General features: G+C 45.0%; 1 protein-coding gene across 1 annotated transcript; it reads left to right on the top strand.

Moving 5' to 3' along the window:
• The first annotated feature begins 20,128 nt into the window (after positions 1–20,128).
• CRH (corticotropin releasing hormone) lies at positions 20,129–22,113 on the top strand. The gene is made up of 2 exons (XM_028738627.2): positions 20,129–20,412; positions 21,127–22,113. Exon 2 carries the CDS (start codon positions 21,143–21,145, stop codon positions 21,683–21,685), a length of 543 nt encoding a protein of 180 aa, XP_028594460.2. The 5' UTR covers positions 20,129–20,412; positions 21,127–21,142; the 3' UTR covers positions 21,686–22,113.
• The last annotated feature ends 131 nt before the right edge of the window (positions 22,114–22,244 follow it).

A 22,244-nucleotide genomic window follows, 5' to 3' on the forward strand; every position in this document is an offset into this window, starting at 1 on the left:
CTCTCATCCCAGAGCTAGAGAGCTCCACCTGCCTAGCTAGGGACTCACATGACGTTGCATTGTTGGGAGGAGGCCGAGCCCAGAGCCCAGCATGAAGCAGCTTCCTCACACACTCAGGAGGAGCCAGGCACTGAACCATGCCATGCTTGGCCTCCTCTGCCACCTCAATATTGAAAGGGCTTGGCTCCCCTGCCAGCAGATATTGAGGGGGCTGAAGACACCTCTGCCCCTAGGAGTTGGTGCCCCTGCCCATGACTATCTATAAGCCCTTGTTTGATGGTGTTGAACCCTTGCCGCTGACATGTACTGGATCTAATCCAATTGTGTTTAAGTTACTGATTGTTGAAGAGAGTAGACTTGATTGTCAGGAAGGCCAGGGAGGTCTCTGCGCATCCTTGAGAATATATCTGTACAGTACGTTGCCCTTCTGGTGCCGATTATTGTTACAATGCATGCATGAGCAGGCAAAGATTATACAAGTGCATTTCCCAGTGGCTCGTTTCAGGACTAAAGGGAGAAGTTACATTTGCATTCCTTAAAGAACTGATTGAGATTCCAAAAACAGATTGGAAAGTTGATGGTAAGAAATGCACAGCTTGAAAGTCTTTACTTCTTGGCAAGAAAGAGTAGATCAGATTGGCATAATCTGTGACGTAGTTTCTAATGAAGTATTTGTAATAAGACATTTAAGCACAAGAGGCCTCTTCATCCCATTGGGAGGGATACACAAGAGGCACATGGTCAAAATCCGATCAGCCTTGAACAGACACTCTTCTTGAATTGAATTTAGAATTGTAAGTGTGGGCAGTGAGGAGAAAGTACTTGAAGTGATAATAAAAGAAACCAGTGAATTAGGGGCTATAAGTGTTGCAAAGAAACAAACAAACAAACTCTTGGGGAAATGAACAGAAGAGAAATGACTGTTGCATTGACATACAACTCAAGGTGGGTTTGTAGGTGATTCCAAAAGAGTAATATAGTTATAAACAGTGAAAGTCCCACGCAAATGAGAAGAGCAGAAATAGGAGCGCTTGTTGCAGCAAGTATTCAAAGACTGAGTAAAATAAAAGAGTACAAAAAACATTTTGAGACTAATTGTTAAATTAAAAATATTAACAGGTAACTGGATTTGAATGGCAATATTCTTAACGGAAAAATATGCAATGTTGCTAAACTTGTTTACCTGACCTGTGGATTGAAAAGTAGCCAATATAATGCCAATTGTATAAAAATGGATCTGGGGGGAAGCTGGGAAATTACAGACCACTTTGCCTAATGTTCACATAAATATGTGGAAGGCATTATTGGAGGTAAAGGTAAAACTATTAAACAAATAGAAGAACAAGCCCTGCTGAGGAAGAATCAGCATGGTTCTTCAGAAAGAAGTCTCCCTCACTAACCTTTGGGAGTTCTTTGAAACTGGTAACATGTGGATGGGATGACCTAGCAGTCAATATATATATATTTGGATTTCCGAAAAGCTTTTGGCAAAGGACTCTGAATAACCTTAGCACTCATTAATCCAGAGCCCAGGGCCTCTGATGATGGAATGGTAACTGATTAAGAACAGTAAGAAGAGGACAGTAGTAAAGAAACTTCTCTCACAATGGAGGGAAGCATTTAGTGGAATCCCACAAGGATCTTTATTGGGACCAGTGCTATTCAGTTTGTTCAAAAATAATTTGAAGGGGTGAACAGTGAAGTGGTCTTATTTTTTCAGAGTGTTCAAAATGGTGGAAATCCAAGGAAATGGAATCTCGCCAAAAGGGCTGTCGAAGCTGGGTGACTGGGTAACAAAAAGGCAAATGTGGTTCAATGTAGGTAAATGTGATGCATAACTGGGCAAAAAAACCTCCAGACTTATTGAACATTAAAACATCAGCAGTGGTCCTAGGGAAATAAACATAATGTTATGCCACCCAAAAGATAGCAGTGTCGGCACTAGAAAAGTAGGTTGTCTTGAACTCTTTACAGCTTATATTCTGGAGGACATGACTGTCTAGAACTCTGACCAAGAATCCTTCAGTTATGGGACCATGTTATACTGCAACATTTTGTTGCAGGCCCTAATTGTACTATATAGTTTTAAAAATAAGTGGATTAAGGGGAATCTCTTAGACCTGATTCAAACGTCATCTTTGCAGTATAGAGACTAATTCCATGTGGCCTGAACCCATACCTCTTCCCCCATAAACCAGCACATTTACATCCTGCAGTTTGGGACTATACATGGACCACCTCTGAATTATTATGTAATGTGATAATATATATTATGTCCCATCATTCTGGTAGGAGAGAAGGATAACACTTTCAGAGTTTACACAATCAAGGAAGGAGTTGGGAAGCCTTGTCAGTAGCATTTTCAAATAATTGGTGCAGGTGCTAGGCACAATCAGCTTCTTAAATACTACTTGATCCTTTGACATAAAAAAACCACCTTGAGAAATAGTGAAACTTTAAAAATTCTTAATAGACAGAAATGGATCCTTGGCCAGCAACCACATTGAAACTGAATGAGTGAAAGTCAAGGAAGAACATGAACACTTCATCAATTTCAATGTTAGCATTAATGTATGCTAACAATTCAAGGCAACCAGGAGCTTCAGTGGGGAATCAGATGGCAGCTTCTACTGTACTTGCAATGTCGGTGCTGTGCCAATTACAGTAAACAAGAGCATGATGTAAAACATAAATTACAATAATATTGGATGTTGAGTCCCATATGAACAATTAGCTCTGTGAGGATAGTATGGCCATGCTAAACAAGAAGCACTTGGTTCTGTGCAGAGAGCCATCTGTGAGATTAGTAACCACGAAGGACGAAACCCACAGGCAAATTCTCCTGGGAAGGTTCCTTGGGAACTAAAAGTGCTACTGTGCCCAGAGCGTGAAATCCATGGTTCTCAACACTGGGAAAGTGAGGACCAAATGAGACTTGACCTTGGTTGCATCCTTGCATATAATACACAGATTTTTTAAAAAATGCAAGGAGGGAAATCCCTAATAAGGTAACTATTCAAAATCTATGCAGACTCAAATACTTACAGATTGTATAGTACACAGCCCTTGCATATACACCGTATATATAAACCTAAGAGGGAGAAAGTATAAATGTTGTATGCAAACTGGTAACAACCATTCTGCTGTTTAAGGATGTTTCTGTGTGGATGTGTAAAACAACTCATCATGTTCACCCACATGAACAGTTATAGTGTGTGAGCCTCAATCTCAGCTGTCACAGTTGATGGCCTCATTTGTTCCTCCAAGGTGGCCAGATGGGATTCTGGTCAGTCTTAGACCAGATTCTACTTTCTACTTTGTCTAGTCAAACCTAGACAGCATCTTAAAAAGCAGAGACATCACCTTGCTGACAAAGGTCCATATTCTTAAAGCTATGGTTTTCCCAGTAGTGATGTATGGAAGTGAGAGCTGGACCATAAAGAAGGCTGATCACCGAAGAATCAATGCTTTTGAATTATGGTGCTGGAGGAGACTCTTGAGAGTTCCATGGACTGCAAGAAGATCAAACCTATCCATTCTGAAGGAAATCAGCCCTGAGTGCTCACTGGAAGGACAGATCCTGAAGTTGAGGCTCCAATACTTTGGTCACCTCATGAGAAGAGAAGACTCCCTGGAAAAGACCCTGATGTTGGGAAAGATGGAGGGCACAAGGAGAAGGGGACGAGAGAGGATGAGATGGTTGGACGGTGTTCTGGAAGCTACCAGCATGAGTTTGACCAAACTGTGGGAGGCAGTGGAAGACAGGAGTGCCTGGCGTGCTCTGGTCCATGGGTCATGAAAAGTCGGACATGACTAAATGACTAAACAACAATTCAATTAAAGAATAATTTATGTGATATACCTGCAGCAAAGCCTACAGAACTTGCAATCCATCAAGGAAAACACAGTCCACAATTTGCCACGTAACATGGCTGACCAGGGAAATGATAAAGCTCCTGGTTTCAGTTTGTGTGTATGTGTGTGTAAAGCATATGTTTGTTTTATCTAAAGATAGACTTTGGTGCCTGGGAAACTGGAAATAGGTTACAGTAAACTATTTATGGAGAATATCTACATTCCTGGGAAAATGTCCTGCTAGAAGCATCCCCAAGATAGTTTCTAGATAATGGGAATTGCACTGTAGATAACAGCATGGAATTTCAATGGGAAAATGTGGGTATGCCTCTTCATCCCTCTCTGAACACTTGTCATTAAGGAGAACCTGACCTTGCGATGTTATAGATTTAGTATGGTAATGGCTCAGAAAGGAGACACTTTCTGATTTACCCAGCTGTTTGTTTCTGGCCTAGTGTTTCCCAATTACTTCACCTGTCCTCCCTCTTAGATGTTGAACATGCTCTGAATAAATGCTGCCTCACCTAGCTGCTTTTTCAGTGTTCAAGTATCGATCCAACAGAACAACACTGTGGTGGTGCTGAAAAGAAATGCAGGGCTAATTCACATGCCTACAATTTGGGGGTTAATTGCTTTGTGACTTAAAACCCATAATTTGGAAGCCCTTTCTTGTTACAAAACACACCAGCCATAAAACAGCCAATGAATACAAATTGCTCCAGCGCTATCATGAGATGTTTGTGTGATGGATCCCTTGGCAATCACCAATACCGGTAAGATTACTGATCCAACTGGAATTAATATTAATGATTTTGAAAGTTTCTACAGGTGTTTTATCCATTATCTGAATGTACAAGAATAACTGTACCTTCTAAGGTATAAGTTATACCTTAACTAGTCCTTCTAAGGCAAATATAAAGGTCAGTTATGGTTTTTTCATCCATGGGTTGTCAGGAAGGAAAAGGCACTGTCCTAATTGTTCAACTACCTTCCTTTGGGAGGGGGGTCTTGCCTAGTGGAACCTGATAAACAATGTTTGTGATATGAGTAGCCAATGTGGGGCCTTCCAGATGTTGGGGATTGTAATTCCCTTCATCCCAGACCATTGGCTGTGCTGGCTGGGGCTGATGGGAGTTGTAGTCCAAAGCATTTGGAGGGAACCACATTGTTTTATGACCACCAAGGGAGTACTTCACAAGATGCAGGCTTTCCCTGTGGACACTGTGGCATCCGCTAGCTTTGAAAAATAGGTTATAACTGAGTAGATGAAAAATAGATCTTTCATGGGCTTCTTCCTATGATAGCCATAAGCACAGCCTTAATGTCCAATGGAAGCCCACCTCTGACAGCTAAATATGGGGAGGGTTCAGAACAGGAGATGGATATGGCCATTATCACCATCTTGTGAACCTGCCTGTAGACCCGCGGTTCTCAACCTGTGGGTCCCCAGATGTTGTTGGACTACAACTCCCATCATCCTTGAGCTCTGGCCTTGCTAGCTAGGGATGATGGGAGTTGTAGTTCAACAACATCTGGGGACCCACAAGTTGAGAAAGGCTGCTGTAGACAATAGGTAGGACGCTAATCAGCACTGACCATTGGCCTGGCCATCATGGCAATTTTCATATATTTCTTGAGTTACTTATTGATTTAATGGTGGCATTACCACACTGAGTATCAGGCCCACAGGTCTTGAGTACCATGATGGAAGAAAGGCAGGATGTGAATGTAGTTTTGTTTTAAGATCATCTGAAAAGGAAGGACTGATATGTACCAGTATCTGTTCCATTCTGCTTGATGCAGGGCTGAATGCTTCCCATGTTAACATTTTCAACATGAAAAATGCCCCCAAACCCTCCTGTTGTTTACCTGGAAGTTATTTTGGCACCATTTAAAAACAAAAACAAACAAAGGATTCTTTGGGTGCTGATTGTATGAGTCTAGCCAAACAAGCATTCCATGTGATGATACCACAATGATGGCACATTGCCAAACTGTGATAATGGGATATGGTAACACTATGAGATGCCTGGAAATATGTAGCTCAGAGGTACAACACACACTTTGCATGCAAAGGGTCCTAGGTTCAATCCCCATCCTATCCAGGTACTAGAACCAGGGGGAAACCCCTGTCAGAAACCCTAGGGAGCTGCTGCCAATCTCTGAGCTAGATGGGCCAATAGTCTGACTCAGGTTAGGGCAGCTTCTTAAGCTCCTGGTCTGGAATCAGCTAATTGTGTGTTTAGCATGTTTCTCCCATTTAACTGAGGAAGCTAATGTCAACAATTTGCCAGCATATATTTTAATCTGCTCAAATTCTTCCACGTTTTAAAAACTGTTGGGGTCAAATCCACCTTTGGTGGAATCATCAGTCAGCTTCAAAAGTGCTGCAGTATTAATGGAGATGGTACAAATATATGCAAGTCCGTGTCTATTTTTATGGTAACCTATCATGTTTGTGCTTATGGCAAGACGGCACTGACAAGGAGAGGAACTAAAATTAGAGAATGCAATAAGGTTCCCCCCTCCCCATGTTTACACGTGTTGTTCTTCTGAGTCACAGCCCTGGAAAAATTGTGTGGTTGACCTCCCTTTCCCCAACAAAGTTTGGAAAATGCCTTCTCTCCCCCCCAAAAAAAACTCCTAAAATAGATCATGTTAGCATATTTTAATAAATATGCTACAATACAAGATTACTTGATACAATACAATAACATTACCTGAGTCTTACATTAGAATTGATTCAGACTTAATAATTGTTGTCCTTGGCTAATTAACCCGAGGTGCCAAATTCCAGATCACAGCCATGTTCATGGTCAAAAGAGCCCACAAGGGGTATCAGGCTACATGCAGCAGTAAAACTTCATGCCCACAGCACCCTTAAGAACATGGTGCATTTGAAAATGCAGGCACTTTGGATGAATTTCCATGAAATGGAATCAATGCATGGACGTTTCATAAGCTATACACTAACAATGGTAGGCTTAGAAGAGTTTAAAATTAAGAAAAGTATTAAAACTACTCGTACAAGCAATCAATTCTAAAAGCATGCATAGAAATATGTAGCAAAGCTAGGATGCAATAAACCTTCTCAGGGCGATAGATGGGGTGGTACGTGTGTGGGACAGACATTGGCTAAAACTGAACAGAGAATTGGGTTGTGTTACATAAAATAGATTTAATTCACACAAATGAAAAATGCATGCGCATTAACAAAAGTTTAAAATGAGAATGTCTAAATGTTTATTGGTGAAAAAGTTTTTCCATGGGGCTATATTAAAGACAAGGAGAACACTTTGAGCTTTTGCCACGTTAACAATTAATTTGTTAGGATATTTCCGTTCCACCTTAAGAGAGAGCAGGCTTGTGAGTCACAGAGTCTGCGTATTTCCTGTTACAGGATGTTTATGTTTTCCGTTTCCTTTCGATTTCAGTCGGTCGGAGTCACTGACTCAGAACGATCATGTTTTTCCTTTGTTCTGTTCAACGCTAAATAAAGTCTGTAAATTATGCTCTTTCTGCGGTGCAAGCTTTCTGGCTGTGTTTTCTGCTGATAAAGAACAGTGTGCACAAGCCTAGAATGTGGCAATCTATTTCTAAGGCTTCGTGTCGCTAACTGCTGGATCTGCCTGGCTACGGGAGATCGATGGACGTCCGACAGCCGGCTTGGGGCCATGATGGACAATATCTCCCTGGCAGTTTCCCAACAACAAGGTTATGGGCCCAGATTCACAGCACCTACAGGAGAGTAAAAGCTGCAACAGACTGCGTTTGAGAGGTATGAAGTGGGAAAAGCGAAAGAAAGGGAGGCTTTTCTGTTTTACCTCGGACGGAGCCTTTGAACTCCGGCAAGGCTTAATTGGCCTGGGAGCCGAGCCAAAAGGCATCGTGATTAATGAGCTGCCAAGATAAGGAGTCTCTGAAGTTAAAAAAGACTCACGGCTAAAGCAGAAAGCTGGAAATGGAGTTTTTCCAAGCTTCTGAGGCAAATGCTGAATGCCTTAAGTTACATGGGCAGAATTATGAAACCTGGGCAAAATGGTGTGAGAGTTTGCTGCGTCAGTTTAGGGTGTGGCATACCGTGAGTGAGGCCCCCCCAGTTCCTCTGACAGAGAGATGGAAAGCCGATGATTCGAAGGCGATAGACGTAATAGTCTTATCCGTATCTCTTGAGGAAATTAAGACGCTGGCTGGCAACACCACTGCAAGTGGAATGTGGTATGCTTTGATGAAAGCTCACAAGTCAGTCATCCCAGCCCAGAGTTTGACTGCATCGGAGGTCCAAGCTGTTTCCCAGAATGCGAATGAATGCAGGGATGCTGAGGGCACCGGTTGCAAGCTGCAGGGGGAGCTGACCGTCACGTCATCCCAGGCAGCATTCCAGCCTCCAGAGGGAGCCAAGGAGTCGGCAGCTGAGAGCTCTGTTTCTCGTGAGAACCAAGGTCATCGCCTTTGCAGAGGCCGGAAAGGCAAAGGTAAACAGACGCAGACGCAGACATCTGCAGATGGCCAGGAGCGAAGGGAGGGTGAAGAGCCCGCGCCAGGGAAAAACAAAGCTTTGTTAGCTGGCACTGCTTCACCAAAGGCTAAAGGCACGTCTGCTGACCAGAAGCAGGGGGGCAAGCTGCAAAAGCCCACGCCAGTGGAAGACAAGGCTATGTCTGCTGGCACAGCTTCACCAAAGGCTAAAGGCACGTCTGCTGGCCAGGAGCAGCAGGGGGGCAAGCTGCAAAAGCCCAAGCCAGTGGAAAACAAGGGTTTGCTTGCTGTGAAGACTGCTCCAACAGCCAAAGGCAGCTTTGTTGTTGATTCGGGCTGTACCCGCCACATCTCGAAGGATCGGCACCTCTTTATCTCCTTCAAGCCTCAGGAAGGTGAGATCCACCTGGCTGATGGAAGGACGTTGCAAATTGCAGGAGAAGGGACTGTGAAACTTGCAAGTTTGCACACAACCATCAGCGGTGTACTATATGTTCCAGGCGCTGCAAGCAATTTGTTGAGCGTCCCGCAGCTTACTGGGCGTGGTTTTCAGATTTCCTTCAAGAGGAGCGTCTGTGTCATCAGTAAAGGCAAAGAGGACTATTTGCATGCAAAGTTTATGGATGGTTTGTTCCATATAACTTATGAGGACACTGCTGTTGTATCTAATGCTGATTCTTGTTGTGTTGCACAAACTAACAAAGTTCTTCATGCAGGTTGCATTCATGAAGCGCATCGAAGGTTTGGTCACCTCTCTTGGAAGGCACTGGCCAAGATGCCAGAGGTGGTTGAGGGTTTGAACATCAAACCCTGTAAATTTCATATGAAATGTGTATCTTGTGCAGAGAACAAGGTGAAGGTTGCTCCAAAAGGCAAAGAGTCTAGCAGGCAGGCTTCCAAGCCCTACCAGCTAGTGCACGCAGACCTGGTTGGGCCACTTACGCCCTCTTTAGGAGGAGCAAGGTTCTTCATGGTTCTAATTGATTCTTTTTCTAGGTACATTCATGTGTTTATGCTCGAGCAGAAATCGCAAGCGTTTCCGAAGTTTAAGGCATTCTGTGCTTGGTTGGAGAATGCTCACGGTAAACGTATTTCCTGTCTGTTTACCGATCGGGGCGGGGAGTTCACTTCTCAGCAGTTTGAAGCTTTCCTGACTGAGAAGGGAATCCAGCATGACATGTCAACCCCCAGATCGCCATGGATGAATGGGCTTGCGGAGAGAGCAAATCAAACATTGCTGCAAGGAATGAAAACCTTGTTGCATGATGCCAATCTCCCTGATAAGTTTTGGGGGGAAGCTTTGGGGAATCTGGTTTACTCCTATAATCGCAGATTGTCATCACCCATTGGTTGTACCCCCTATGAGAAGATGTTTGGCAAGAAACCCAACACCAAACACATGAGAATTTTTGGTTCTGACATGTGGGTACGCACCCCACAAACCAACAAGCTTGGGAAGCGTGGGGCACATGGTTTGTTCATGGGGTACGAAAAAGGTGCATACAGGGTATGGATGACTGACTCTAAATCCATAAAGTTCACAAGGAGTGTTGAGTACAATCCTAAGTGGGGGGAAAATGTGGGAATTTTCCAGAGTTACCCAGAGGAGGATGAAGGTGATGTCAAGCAAGCAGCTAAAGCTGAGGAAGCTGCTGAGGATGATGATGATGATGATGATGATGATGATGATGATGATGATCAGAGTTCGGATTCCAGTTCATTGGGCGGCGCTGCTGCTGATGTCAGTGAGAGTGATGACACAGCAGACTACAAGAGCGCAAAGGCCTCAGTCAGACCATCTGATGCGTCTGACAATGAACTGGAAGAACCACTGTTCACCATTGGTCACTTTTCTCCTAAGAAAGAGGAGATGAGTCCAGAAGACTTGCGTCTAGTACGTAGGTCTGAAAGGGCGACCAAAGGCAGACCTCCTAAGAGATTTGCTGATGAGTTTGCTAAGACTGCAACTGCTGTTCTTAGTAGCTCAGAGAAGGTGTGGGAACCTTCAAGCTTCAAAGAGGTTCAGGAGTTAACCTCTAAAGATGCTGAGCCTTGGCTTAATGCCATGAAGGCTGAAGTTGATTCCTTGAACAGGAACCAAACTTGGGAGCTGGTACCGGTAGTCCCAGGTATGAGACTGGTTGGCAGCAAATGGGTCTTCAAGGCCAAGACAGACCAAAATGGCAAGGTTGTCAGACACAAAGCCAGATTGGTTGCCAGAGGTTTTTCACAGGTACCAGGACAGGATTACCACGAGACCTACTCACCCACAGTCAAATATGAGAGCATTCGGCTGATGCTCAAGATTGCTGCGGAGGAGAAACTGCATGTTTCCCACCACGACATTAATACAGCTTTTTTGTACGGGATTTTGAACGAAGAGCTGTTCATGCTTCCACCTGATGGGATGCAGATACAGAAGGGAATGGTCTGTAAACTGCGGAAGTCCTTATATGGTCTCAAGCAGAGTGCTAGGTGTTGGAACACAAAACTCACTGAAACGTTGCTTTCTCTAGGTTTTCACCAGGGCAAAGCTGATCCATGTGTGTTTGTCAAGGAGGAGGGGCAAAACAAACTGTATTGTTTATGTTTTGTTGATGATCTTCTGATGTTTTGGAAGAATCAGGCTTTCTATCAAAGCACCCTAGCTCAGCTGAAGGAGCACTTTGACATGAAGGATCTTGGTGAGGTATCCAACTATCTTTCTCTGCAGGTGGAGAAGGACCAAGCAGGTAATTTTCTGGTACACCAAACACAGAAAATTGCTGATGTATTAACCAGGTTGAATTTGGTTGATGCAAACCCAGCAGACACACCGATGGTGACAGGTTACCAGGTAGACAGTACTGCTGAAGCGTTTTCTGACACAACGCTATACAGATGCGTTCTAGGCAAGCTGAATTTCATTGCCAGATGTTCAAGACCTGACATAGCTGTAAGCTGTAATCTGCTTAGCAGACATGCCAACAATCCTACGGTTCAGGATTGGAAAGCTCTGAAGCGCATAGCCCGCTATTTGAAAGGGACTATGCACTACAGGCTGAGGTTCACCAGTCAGAAGACTGGAGGTCTTGAAATCTTTGCAGATGCAAGTTTTGGAAGTGACACCACAGATGGTACAAGCACTTCTGGAGTATGCTACATGTACAACCACTGCCTGTTTGACTGGTTGTGCAAGAAGCAAACAACAGTGAGCCTAAGTTCCTGTGAAGCAGAACTCAATGCTCTGTCATTTTCACTCATGGATTGTGAATGGTTGATGCAACTGTTTAAGGACATCAGGGTTTCTGTGAAATGTCCTATACAAGTGTATCAAGACAATAGATCGTGTTTGGCTTTGCTGAACTCCGAGAGCTGCAAGCAAAGAACCAAGTACTTGCAGATTAAGCTATATCGTGCAAGAGAGTGTATTCAGAAAGGACTGATTCAGGTGTCCTACATGCCAGGAAATGAAATTCCTGCTGATCTGTTGTCTAAGGTTGTTAACAGAGAACAACATAAGGTTTATGTACAAAGGTTGCAATTGAGTGAACCACAGGTACTACAGGTTACACGGAAAGGGGGAGGATGTTAGGATATTTCCGTTCCACCTTAAGAGAGAGCAGGCTTGTGAGTCACAGAGTCTGCGTATTTCCTGTTACAGGATGTTTATGTTTTCCGTTTCCTTTCGATTTCAGTCGGTCGGAGTCACTGACTCAGAACGATCATGTTTTTCCTTTGTTCTGTTCAACGCTAAATAAAGTCTGTAAATTATGCTCTTTCTGCGGTGCAAGCTTTCTGGCTGTGTTTTCTGCTGATAAAGAACAGTGTGCACAAGCCTAGAATGTGGCAATCTATTTCTAAGGCTTCGTGTCGCTAACTGCTGGATCTGCCTGGCTACGGGAGATCGATGGACGTCCGACAGCCGGCTTGGGGCCATGATGGACAATATCTCCCTGGCAGTTTCCCAACATATTGCTGTTCTTTGGTAACTAACATGTGAGTGTTGTAACCTTAGATCATGTGAGAGACATTGGGTTGCAAAATCTTTCCCCCCCCAAACTCAGTGGAGTGAAGATGTAAAATGATGCTCTTCTGAAGGGAGAGTAAACTGCCTGGAGGCTGGAATGCAGGCTGCAGAGAAAGAGAAACCTTTGCTTATAGGTCTGTTTGAATTATTTCATATTTTGTAAGATGCTGATCTTGTGCTGGACAGCAAAAGACAGTATGGATATTTTGGAAATATAGTTTAATGTATTCTGTTTTATTTTAAAGAGTTATGCCAGTAAAAGTTTGAACAATATTTTTATGGGTCTGGACAATGGTTTATTCCAAAAGGAGTCATTTCTTATGCTCCCAGTCGCTTCAAACTACACAATATTAATATCTGCAACAGGTTGACGAAGGAGTGAAGTTAGTATCAGTAGAAGCCTTATAAGCCTATTGCAAGTGTGTTGCTTCTGAAAGTCTATGGATGTGTTTTAACCTGCTTTTTAGTTCATTATTGATTGTAATAGTTCTTTGAATGTTTTAAAAGTTGTTTTTAACTGTCTTTTTTACTGACAAGTTTCCTGTTGGGTTTTTTGGGTGTTTTTTTTTGCTTTGAGGTGTTATTACAATCGAGTGGTATATATACATTTTGTGAAATTATGTATGTATGTATGTGTTTAATTAAAAAGCAGAGGGTGATTTTTTTTGGGGGGGGTTCTTTTTTCAAAAATAAGAATGGAGCATGGGTTGTTGTTTTTTGTTGTTGTGTTGTTGTTTTTTGGTGAGGTTTTGTGGAAGTTTCTACTCTATGCAGTGCTACTGAGGGCTGAGAGTAAAAGTTCAGTTTCTGCAGAAGGGCAGCAGCAGGTGGCTGTGGGCAGTGAAGGAAGGCGAATGTGTGATTATTTTGGGATAAAACAGCCAAATGAAGAAGGGGGGGGGGGACAGAGCAAGAGGGAGAAAGGGAGCAGATCACCCCAAGAAAGAGGTAACTGATCAGGCTCAAGGTGACTTAAGGAGGATGGGAAAAGTTTGGACTGGGTGATGGGAAAGAGTAGTATGAAGAAAAATAAGGGGGTTGGTTTTGGTTAAGGGAATCCAGTGAATACAAAGATTTGGAAAGAAATAGGAAAATGTGGTGGAAAGGAAATTAGATTTGGATTGCATGGAGTGGCAGCCATATTCCTCCCCCTTTAGTGGGTCAACTGATAAACGCATACATCCGAAAAGAAAAAAGCATGAAGAGATAAGTGAGAAATGTGCCACTCATCAGCAGTATCCAATAGATGCCTGGCAGCGACCCATAAATCTGTTGCAGCAGTGCTGATCCTGTTGCTCGGAGCTTGTTTCATCTTTTCCCACATTAGCCTTGCAAAACCAGTTGAATCAGAGGCCATGGTAAGTCAGAAGAAAACGAACATATGTAGTGTGGGCACTGGTAGCTCCACAATGTTGTCCTCAACCTCTGAAAAAATAAAATCTGTGCGCAGAACCAAGATGACGTTTTCCACATTCAGTAAGTCTGTTCTGGACATGCCTTTGTGATGTGCTGCAGAAACTCCCAAGGCAAGAGAGCGACCCCAGTCTGTAAGGACAGGAAGTAAGAAGGGATGAGCAGAACAGAAGATCAGTCACTGGGGCTGTTGAAACATTGTCATTTTATGCATTGTGGTTAGTTACAACTCTTTATAGAGAGGATTCTAAAAGGGACTCACTGTCTTAAAAAAAGGTTGTCAGAGATAGCATGTTTCTTCACCTTTCTTAACAGATGTGCAAAGGAATAGTACTCTAGAGGAAGAACCATGAAGTACTGAGTAAATTTCAAATGATTTTTCCACTAGTTTAGACCACTGGATGTTTTCTTCCATGTGTGTATGTATGTGTGCATGGACCTTAGAAGCAGGCAGATTAAAAAATGGTGTCCTGCTACAAAATGACCTTAAATTCCTGGTTGGACTTACGTTACTTGACTGCTGATGGTTCTCTCTCTCTACTTATTTTTATTTTTAACAATTGTACATAATGTTCATCACACAAGTGATCAGACTGCCTCAAAATATTATGATACCTAGGTATCATAATAAAACCATAGATTCATAGAGTTGGAAGGGACCCCAAGAGTCATCTAGTCCAACCCTCTGCAATGCAGGAATCTTTTCCCCCAACATGGGGCTCCAACCCACAACCCTGAGATTAAGAGTCTCATGCTCTACCAACTTTGCTATCCCTGGGCTAGACAGCAATGCTTTTGCTGGGTGCCTAAAGAGTAGCAGTTATTCCAAAGTTGGGGTAGGTGCCACAGCTGAAAAAGCCCTCACCCTTGTTGACATCAGCCTCATGTCAGATATGAAGAAGGGTTTCAGCAAACTGTTGGTTTATGTTGGCAATGATCCTAAAGTGTTATGGGAATGCTTAGTGGGGTTTCTTTCGAGACTGGAGGCAGACATTTCTTTTTTTCAGAGTGTTGCAAGGCATCAATACCTATGGATACAAGAATATATGGAGAGTAGCAGATGCACTTCCAGAATCCCACCTGAAGATGTAAACTGCTTCTTTTGAGCATATGGTGTTTTGATCATGCTTAGAATGACTCATTGAAATCAAGGGACTTAAACTCACTAGGACTTGAAATCAAAGGGCTGTATCCAATTCCTCAGCTATGCTGCTTTGATGGACTTCTGGGCATGCAACAGAACCTCCTCTCCCACTTCTCTCTCCTCCAGACCTCTGTGCATCCTCAAAATCAGCTCCAGAGAGTTGGGGGACCCTCTGGAGCAGATTTTTGGGGCACACAAAGAGAGGAAACATTTTAAAAACCTGGTGTTATCACGATGCTTTCACAGTGATTTAGAAGTTTCCCTAGAGACCAGGAGTCTTCCGTTACATCGGGATCCTTAACACAACAACTTGAAAGCTGCACCCCAGTCACCACCATCAAACTGGTCGCTGTGCCACAGAGGTAGGAAGCAGAACCCCAACCCACCAATGACCCACAATAACTAGATTCCTAGCTTCTTTTGTAAAGTCTGAGTTATGAGACAAAACGTTTGTTAACTAACCTGAGCCTGCCTTTTGGCATTCTTAGCTAATGAAATGAAGTCATAGTGATGACTGACATTTAGGAAAGCAGGTCTAGCCAATTAGACAAATATATGGCTAGAGTGAAACAGCCATTGCCTAGCCCAGGGTCAGCAAACTTGTTCAGCAGGGGGCCGGTCCGCTGTCCCTCAGACCTTGTGGGGGGCCGGACTGTATCTTGAGGGAAAAAATGAACAAATTCCTATGCCCCACAAACAACCCAGAGATGCATTTTAGATAAAAGCACATATTCTACTCATGTAAAAACACACTTATTCCCAGACCGTCTGCAGGCTGGATTTAGAAGGCAATTGGGCCTTAGTTTGCCTGCCCATGGCCTAGCCATTGCCCTTCAGATGTTGTTTGACTGCATCTCCCATCAGCCCTAGCCAGCATGGATAATGGTCAGGCATTATGGGAGTTGTGGTTCAGTAACTGGAGAATACATAGCTGGCTACTCCTGGCTGAGACTCTTGAGAAGGAACTTCCTGGTTTGGTTTTAAGGCAGGCATAGGCAAACTCAGCCCTCTAGATGTTTTGAGACTACAATTCCCATCATCCCTGACCACTGGTCCTGTTAGCTAGGGATGATGGGAGTTGTAGTCCCAAAACATCTGGAGGGCCGAGTTTGCCTATGCCTGTTTTAAGGCTTTTATGTTGGTCTCCTCTGATGTAATAATGATTGCTGCTCCACAGAAAAGAATAAAGGTATCAATTATTTTAGTGTAGCTGGGGACTAGCATGCCAAAAGAAAAAAGGGGGGAAAGACAGCAGCAATGACAGGAGATTATGATCTTTCTAACTCAGGTCTTATTTCATACCAAAAAGATGTGACACCTCCCTGTCAAGTTTGTAAACATTTTAAAAAGTACTCTGTTAATGCCAGTGCAGATAAAGTCCAATGCAGGTAACAACATTGTGGCTGAGAGAGCATGTGATATGCCAGCTCTGCAAAGTAATCCAATATTATACCCATTTTGCTGGCTAACCTTCCAGTGTGGTCCAATGCTGTTATCATTGCATGCTGGGGTGTGTTTTGGTTTTTTTTTTAAAAAATGGAAATATAATTCCCACTCTCCCTGTTAAGTTAACTGCCACAGCAGTACAATTAATTAAGGGCTGAAGGGGTGAAGGAAGCCAGAGAAAGAACTGAAGGTACCATTGGTCAGTGAAAATACATGGGCTGGATGCCGGGTCTCCCCATAGATGGAGAAGCAGGTCTACCCCTTGAGAAGCAATGGAGGGGAAGACCTGGAATTCAAGTTTTGAAGAGGTCAAGCTGCGTACACACTGCCAGCTTAAAGTACAGTGAAATCACCCCTTCCCCAGGTAAACTATGGAACTTGCTCCTACAAGAGGCAGTGATGGCCACCCACCTAAATCTCTTTAAAAGAGGATTAGACAAATTCATGGAGGAGGGGAGTATAGACTGCTACTAGCCATGATGGCTCTGCTTTACCCCTTGGAGGCAGCAAAGCTTCTGAATACCACTTGCTGGAATCCACAGGAAGGGTGAGTTCTCTCCTGCTTAAGGGTTCCCTACAGCAGTGTTTCCCAACCTTGGGCCTCCAGCTGTTTTTGGACCACAACTCCCATCATCCCTAGCTAGCAAGACCAGTGGTCAGGGATGATGGGAATTGTAGTTCAAAAACAGCTGGAGGCCCAAGGTTGGGAAACACTGCCCTACAGAAATCTGGGTATCCACTGTGAGAACAGCATGCTGGATTAGAAGGGCCCTTGGCCTGATGCAGCAGGCCCTCCTCCTTTCCCTCCAGCTACAATTCAGGCCACATTTGCACATCATTGCACGCATTCATACAGTTTGATGTGTTTCCAAGTCATCTCCTGTCCATCCACACCAAGTGTACGGAGGTCTTCAGGTGGCTTATGTTTCCCAATCAGACTGACGCTGGTTTGGAGAGAAATGCCTCACAAAGCAACATTTCTCAAGGAACCTCAGGATAGATGTGCCTTGTGGCTAACCTCCTGTGTCCACTGCTCCACAAGCCAGCAATGTGAGCACCCAGTAGAGTAAAGCCAGGCTGTGTGTACACAGCCTCTTCTGTTGCCAGATCTACCAGAAATTGTTGGCCTGTTCTCTGGTGCTAGTTATGTTTGCTTGCTTGCTTGCTTGTTTGGAGTATTTGCCATTTCTGGTAGAGGTGGTGACAGGCTATGTACCCTCCCTCCCCTGGAAAAAAATTCCTGCCCAACGGATAAAGAAAGAAATTTGAGATTGGAATATTTTTTGCCCATGTCTCACTTCTATGCAGCAGTTAAAATTCAGCGTTGCCTGTCCTTTGAGCAAAGATTTCAGAAGACTTCCGCAGTTCCCCCACCCTTGTTTTGTCCTTCTGCTGGCCATGTCTGTAGTATGGAGATGAGGGCGCTTCCAGCCAGCCTCCTCTAAGGGCTCTGGGGGACTGGAGAATGGAGGGCTAAAGAGCGCTTTTGATTACGGCGCCGTCCTCGCTATGGAGAAAACAACGGGATCATCAAGCACAATGTTGCTGCTCTTCAGCTAGACAACGACTCCAGGATTGCGACTGAATGGGGTTTAACAACAGCCATTCATCTCCCTTGCGCTTTGCATCCCTGGGGGGCGAGAGCCAAGTGCCTCCAGCTTAACCGAGCCCTCTTCTCCCTTGGAATCAACATGCCGTTTGAGACACTCACACAGGCGGGGGCTGGGAGAAGGGAAGTGCAGCTGATGAGACATCTCTGGCAAAGACTCTTGTGTCACTCACCAAGGAAGACGAAACCAGCTGCGCGAAGTTTCCAATCTCTTTCCTGCTCCGGAAAGGTTAAGGGCATCATGCATTGTGGCGCTGGCAGACACACACACACACACACACACACACACACACACACACAAATTCACATTTTAAGCAAGCAAACAGACATCCAGAAACGACGAATTCGTATTAACTCGCATCCAGGTTAATAGGAACCTGCCATGTATATTTTGGATCCCTGCTACAGACACAAGCAAACCGAGCAGGGGGAATCCCTCTACTTTTGTATCCCACGGGATATTTGGCTGATGTGTGGGTTAAAGTTGGAGCATTAATCTGCACTAAGGGAACCTGAGGCATAATAAAGGCAGTCAAGGATCCTCAACTTTATTAAATTCCTTACCTGCTAGAGAGCGATGATAGGACCTCAAATGTCATTTGAGAATCAGGGGACAAGAAAATGGCAGAAAGAACAGGGCTACTACAACAGGATAAACGGGTGGGGTGTATATTTGTTAGGGAGAGACACTAGATTTTGGAAGAGACCAAAGATTATGAAGTCCGTCCAACCCAACTCTGACACATGGCCTCATCTTCACTGCATTATGCTACTTTAAACAGGCATGGCTCCTTGCAAAGCATCCTGGGAACTGTAGTTTGTTAAAGGTGCTGAGAGTTGTTAGAAGTCCCCTATTCCCCACAGAGAGCTACAATTCCCAGCGGTCCCTGGGAAGGGGGATTGCTTGTTAAACCGCTCTGAGAAACTGTAGCTCTGTGAGTGGACTCTGGTTCTCCTAACAACTCTTAGCACCCTTAACAAACCACAGTTCCCAGGATTATTTGGAAGAAGCCATGGTTGTTTAAAGCGGTATGGTATTATGCAGCTGGGGTCATGTGTCAGAGCTGGGTTGAATTTCATGATCTTTTGGTTTCCTCCAAAATCTAGCGTCTTCCCCGACACCATGTTTAAAGTGGTACGATGCTCCCCATATACTGAAACCACATCATTCAGATCACAAAGCAGCCAAGTGAAGATTGGAAGTATCTATCTATCTACTTAGCTCGAAAATACGTATGTCCAGCAGATACCCTGCTTCCTCTACTCCTTGTGTGTCTCCAGATAACAGAATATATGCTGGGTACCCCTGCCCCAAGTTGCCTTTTGAATCATTTCTATGGGAATTATTTCGAAGCACCTTCTAATATAGTTAATGGGAGCCACAAATAAATGTGGTTGACCAAGAAGTCTGCCAGGTTCACCTCTCAGCTCGACGAGAATTCCTTGCCAGGTTTTGCTAGAATGTTGCCGGTACCCACATACCCTCTTCTAAGGCTGGTGATAGAGAGAACTCTCATTTTAAAAAGGCAGTTTTTGTCACTAGCTTGTCTTTCAGACAGGTGCTTCCCAATGCTTAAGTATTAGATGCTTGGTTTCTCTTTCCTGCAGATCAGGAGAGGTGGTTGTCCGCTAGACCAGCTTTTATTTTGGAGAGGGACGCATTTGCTTCTCATGCAGACGGTTCAGTCCCCGCATATCCAGGTAGAGCTGGGGGGAAACTCCAGGCTGAAATCCTGGATAGCTGCTGCCGGTCTGTGTAGGCAGTTCTGAGCTAGATAGATCAGTGATTTGACACAGCATAAGGTAGTTTATGTTCCATATTTGCTTCTTCCTATAACTTTCCATTGCAAGGAATTTAGGAGAGGCATTTTGCCTTTTGTAGGTATGCACTAGACAAGCTGGATTCAGTTACAGACGGTTTTCTCCTCTGAGACCAGAGTGGAAAGTTTTTGGTCACCTTGACCTGTGATAGTAAAAGGTGGCGCTCGCTGTTGTACCCCACCCCCCACGCGTTTCGGGAACTCTTCATTCAAGGGTTTTTGTCAATGGGAAGTGTGTCCTGCTGATCCCCCCTCCCCGGTCGCGGGCTTTGCTGACGTCACTAACGAGGCGATAAATATCTGTTGATATAATTGGATGTGAGATTCTGGGTTGTGATAGCAGGACGTTGCCCATTGCTGCTCTGAAACGGCCCCCATGATTTATTCAGCAGTGGATCGGGGCACGCAAGCGAGCTGTCAAGAAAGCGTCAGCTTATTAGGCAAGGGCTGCGTGATTCCAGAAGAGGGTCTAACCTATAAAAATCCCGCACCCGGGCTCTGATTAGGAAGCAAACTGATCACAAGGACGGCAGAAGACGGCTCCAATAGATACGCTTCCTGAGAGGGAGACGAAAGGGGGCACCCAACTGCTGAGCGACTCCACCTGTCCGGCTTAAACTTCACCAGCATCTCCAAGGTATGAAAATATCCAGGTTAGCCTCACATGCACAAAAGGCAAACTTCTCTTGAGAAGATACTGCCGCTGGGTAGTTTGGATAAGTGTGTGTTATTAAAGCGCGTGTGGTGTGGTGTGGTGTGGTGTGGTGTGGTGTGGTGTGGTGTGGTGTGGTGTGGTGTGTGTGTGTAGTCTAAAGAAAAAATAATTCTGGGATCATGATAGAAAGGGCTATTTAAGGGCAACAGAAGGCTTTCTGGAAGCAGTCAAGCAGCGTTTAAAAGAAATGAAGGAAGGTGTTGCTTCGCTTGCTCTGAATGATTGAGACACCTGGGTTTCCTATACTAAGGATTAAAGTACCACCTGTCCAGTGCTCTGACCTGTAAGTAGCCTAGCCCATAAATTGCTATGCTGCGCGCTAAAGCATCGTGTTCTTTCTGTTCGATGCATTTAATAAAGACGGGTGTCGAGGCAGCCCTTGACCCAAAGAGGAGGATGCAAACTTTCCCCTTGTGAGCGGATTTGACTGGGTTGACTGGGCCATGGTGCAGATGAATTCACAGTTGCGATAGGGCAGGGGACAGCTATGGAAGACCTTCAGCACCGCGGACAGCGACCGTCGCAGCAGCAGCAGCTGCCGGCGGGGACCTCTCGCTAGGGTTTGCCGACCCAAGGGCGGGAGTCCGTCTGACAGCAAACTATGCCCATTCCCTTCCCCTCTTGTGACTTTTCCAGATCTGGCCGCCGAATCATGAAGATCCAGCTGCTGGTCTCTACAGGGATCCTGCTGGTCGCTCTGCTGCCCTGCCATGAGTGCCGAGCCCTCGGCAAGAGCGTCCCAGCCGACCCCGCTCTGCAGCAGCCGGATCTCTTCCAAGAGCAGCCGCAGGCGCTGCCCATCTTGCTCCGCGTGGGAGAAGAGTATTTCGTGCGCTTGGGCAACCTGCACAAGACCCCCTCTCCCGCCGCCTTCTCCTTCTCCTCCTCCGCCTCGGGCGGCAGCCACCTCGCCGCGTCTGCTTCGGCCGGCAACTTTTTCCGAGCGGCCGTCCAGCAGCTGCAGAACGTGCGGGAGCGCTCGCTAGAGGGCGCCGCCGAGCCCTGGCCAAGCGACGACGACAGCGGGGCTCCCCTCGACGCCGCCGCGAAGGAGAAGCGCTCGTCCAAGGACTCGCCGATCTCCATAGACCTGACTTTCCACCTCCTCCGGCAACTCTTGGAAATGGCCCGAGCGGAGCAGCTGTCGCAGCAGGTCGAGAGCAACAGGAAAATGCTGGAGACCATCGGGAAATGAAGCGCTCTCTGCCCTCCGCCCGCCCCCTACCAAAGAGATCCTCCAGTTCGCACACGATATTTACACAGATTCCCTCGTGCTGTTCTCCTCTTCTTTTCACCGAGAGCTTGATCGACGTAGAGAGTGTCCAGTCGACACGCAGCCTAACCTAGCGCGTCAGTAGCATGCCCAGCGTTGTACCCAAGTGTCGTTTGTGACTTGCTGTCCTAACTCTTTGTCCCCCCCCTTCCTCTTCCCTCGTTGTTACGATTAATGCAACTCTTTGAGGGTGGGGTCCAGCGGCTCAGCCACTGGAAGTTGGGCGAATGAGAGAGAGCCTTGTCTTTTTGGGTTGGTGGGCGGGGGAGAGGGTTGGGGCGTCCTCCTCTGTATCGAGCTTTATTTATTTTATTTTCTTTTTTATTTGGAAGCCACTCTCCTTTCTCTCTCTCTCTCTCTCTTTCTCTCTTCTTTGTAAACATTTCCACAAATAAAACATCTTTTCAGCGCTCGGTCGATTTGGTCGTGTAAGAGAACGTTTAATATTTATATTTTTAATAAAAGCTGCAAAGGAACAACG

This window comes from Podarcis muralis, chromosome 8 (genome assembly GCF_964188315.1).
Source record: "Podarcis muralis chromosome 8, rPodMur119.hap1.1, whole genome shotgun sequence".
NCBI classification, from domain to species: Eukaryota; Metazoa; Chordata; class Lepidosauria; order Squamata; family Lacertidae; genus Podarcis; species Podarcis muralis.

What these genes read in the sequence shown, in the direction of transcription:
- CRH (XM_028738627.2), top strand. Translation starts at nt 21,143, where the DNA reads ATGAAGATCCAGCTGCTGGTCTCTACAGGGATCCTGCTGGTCGCTCTG.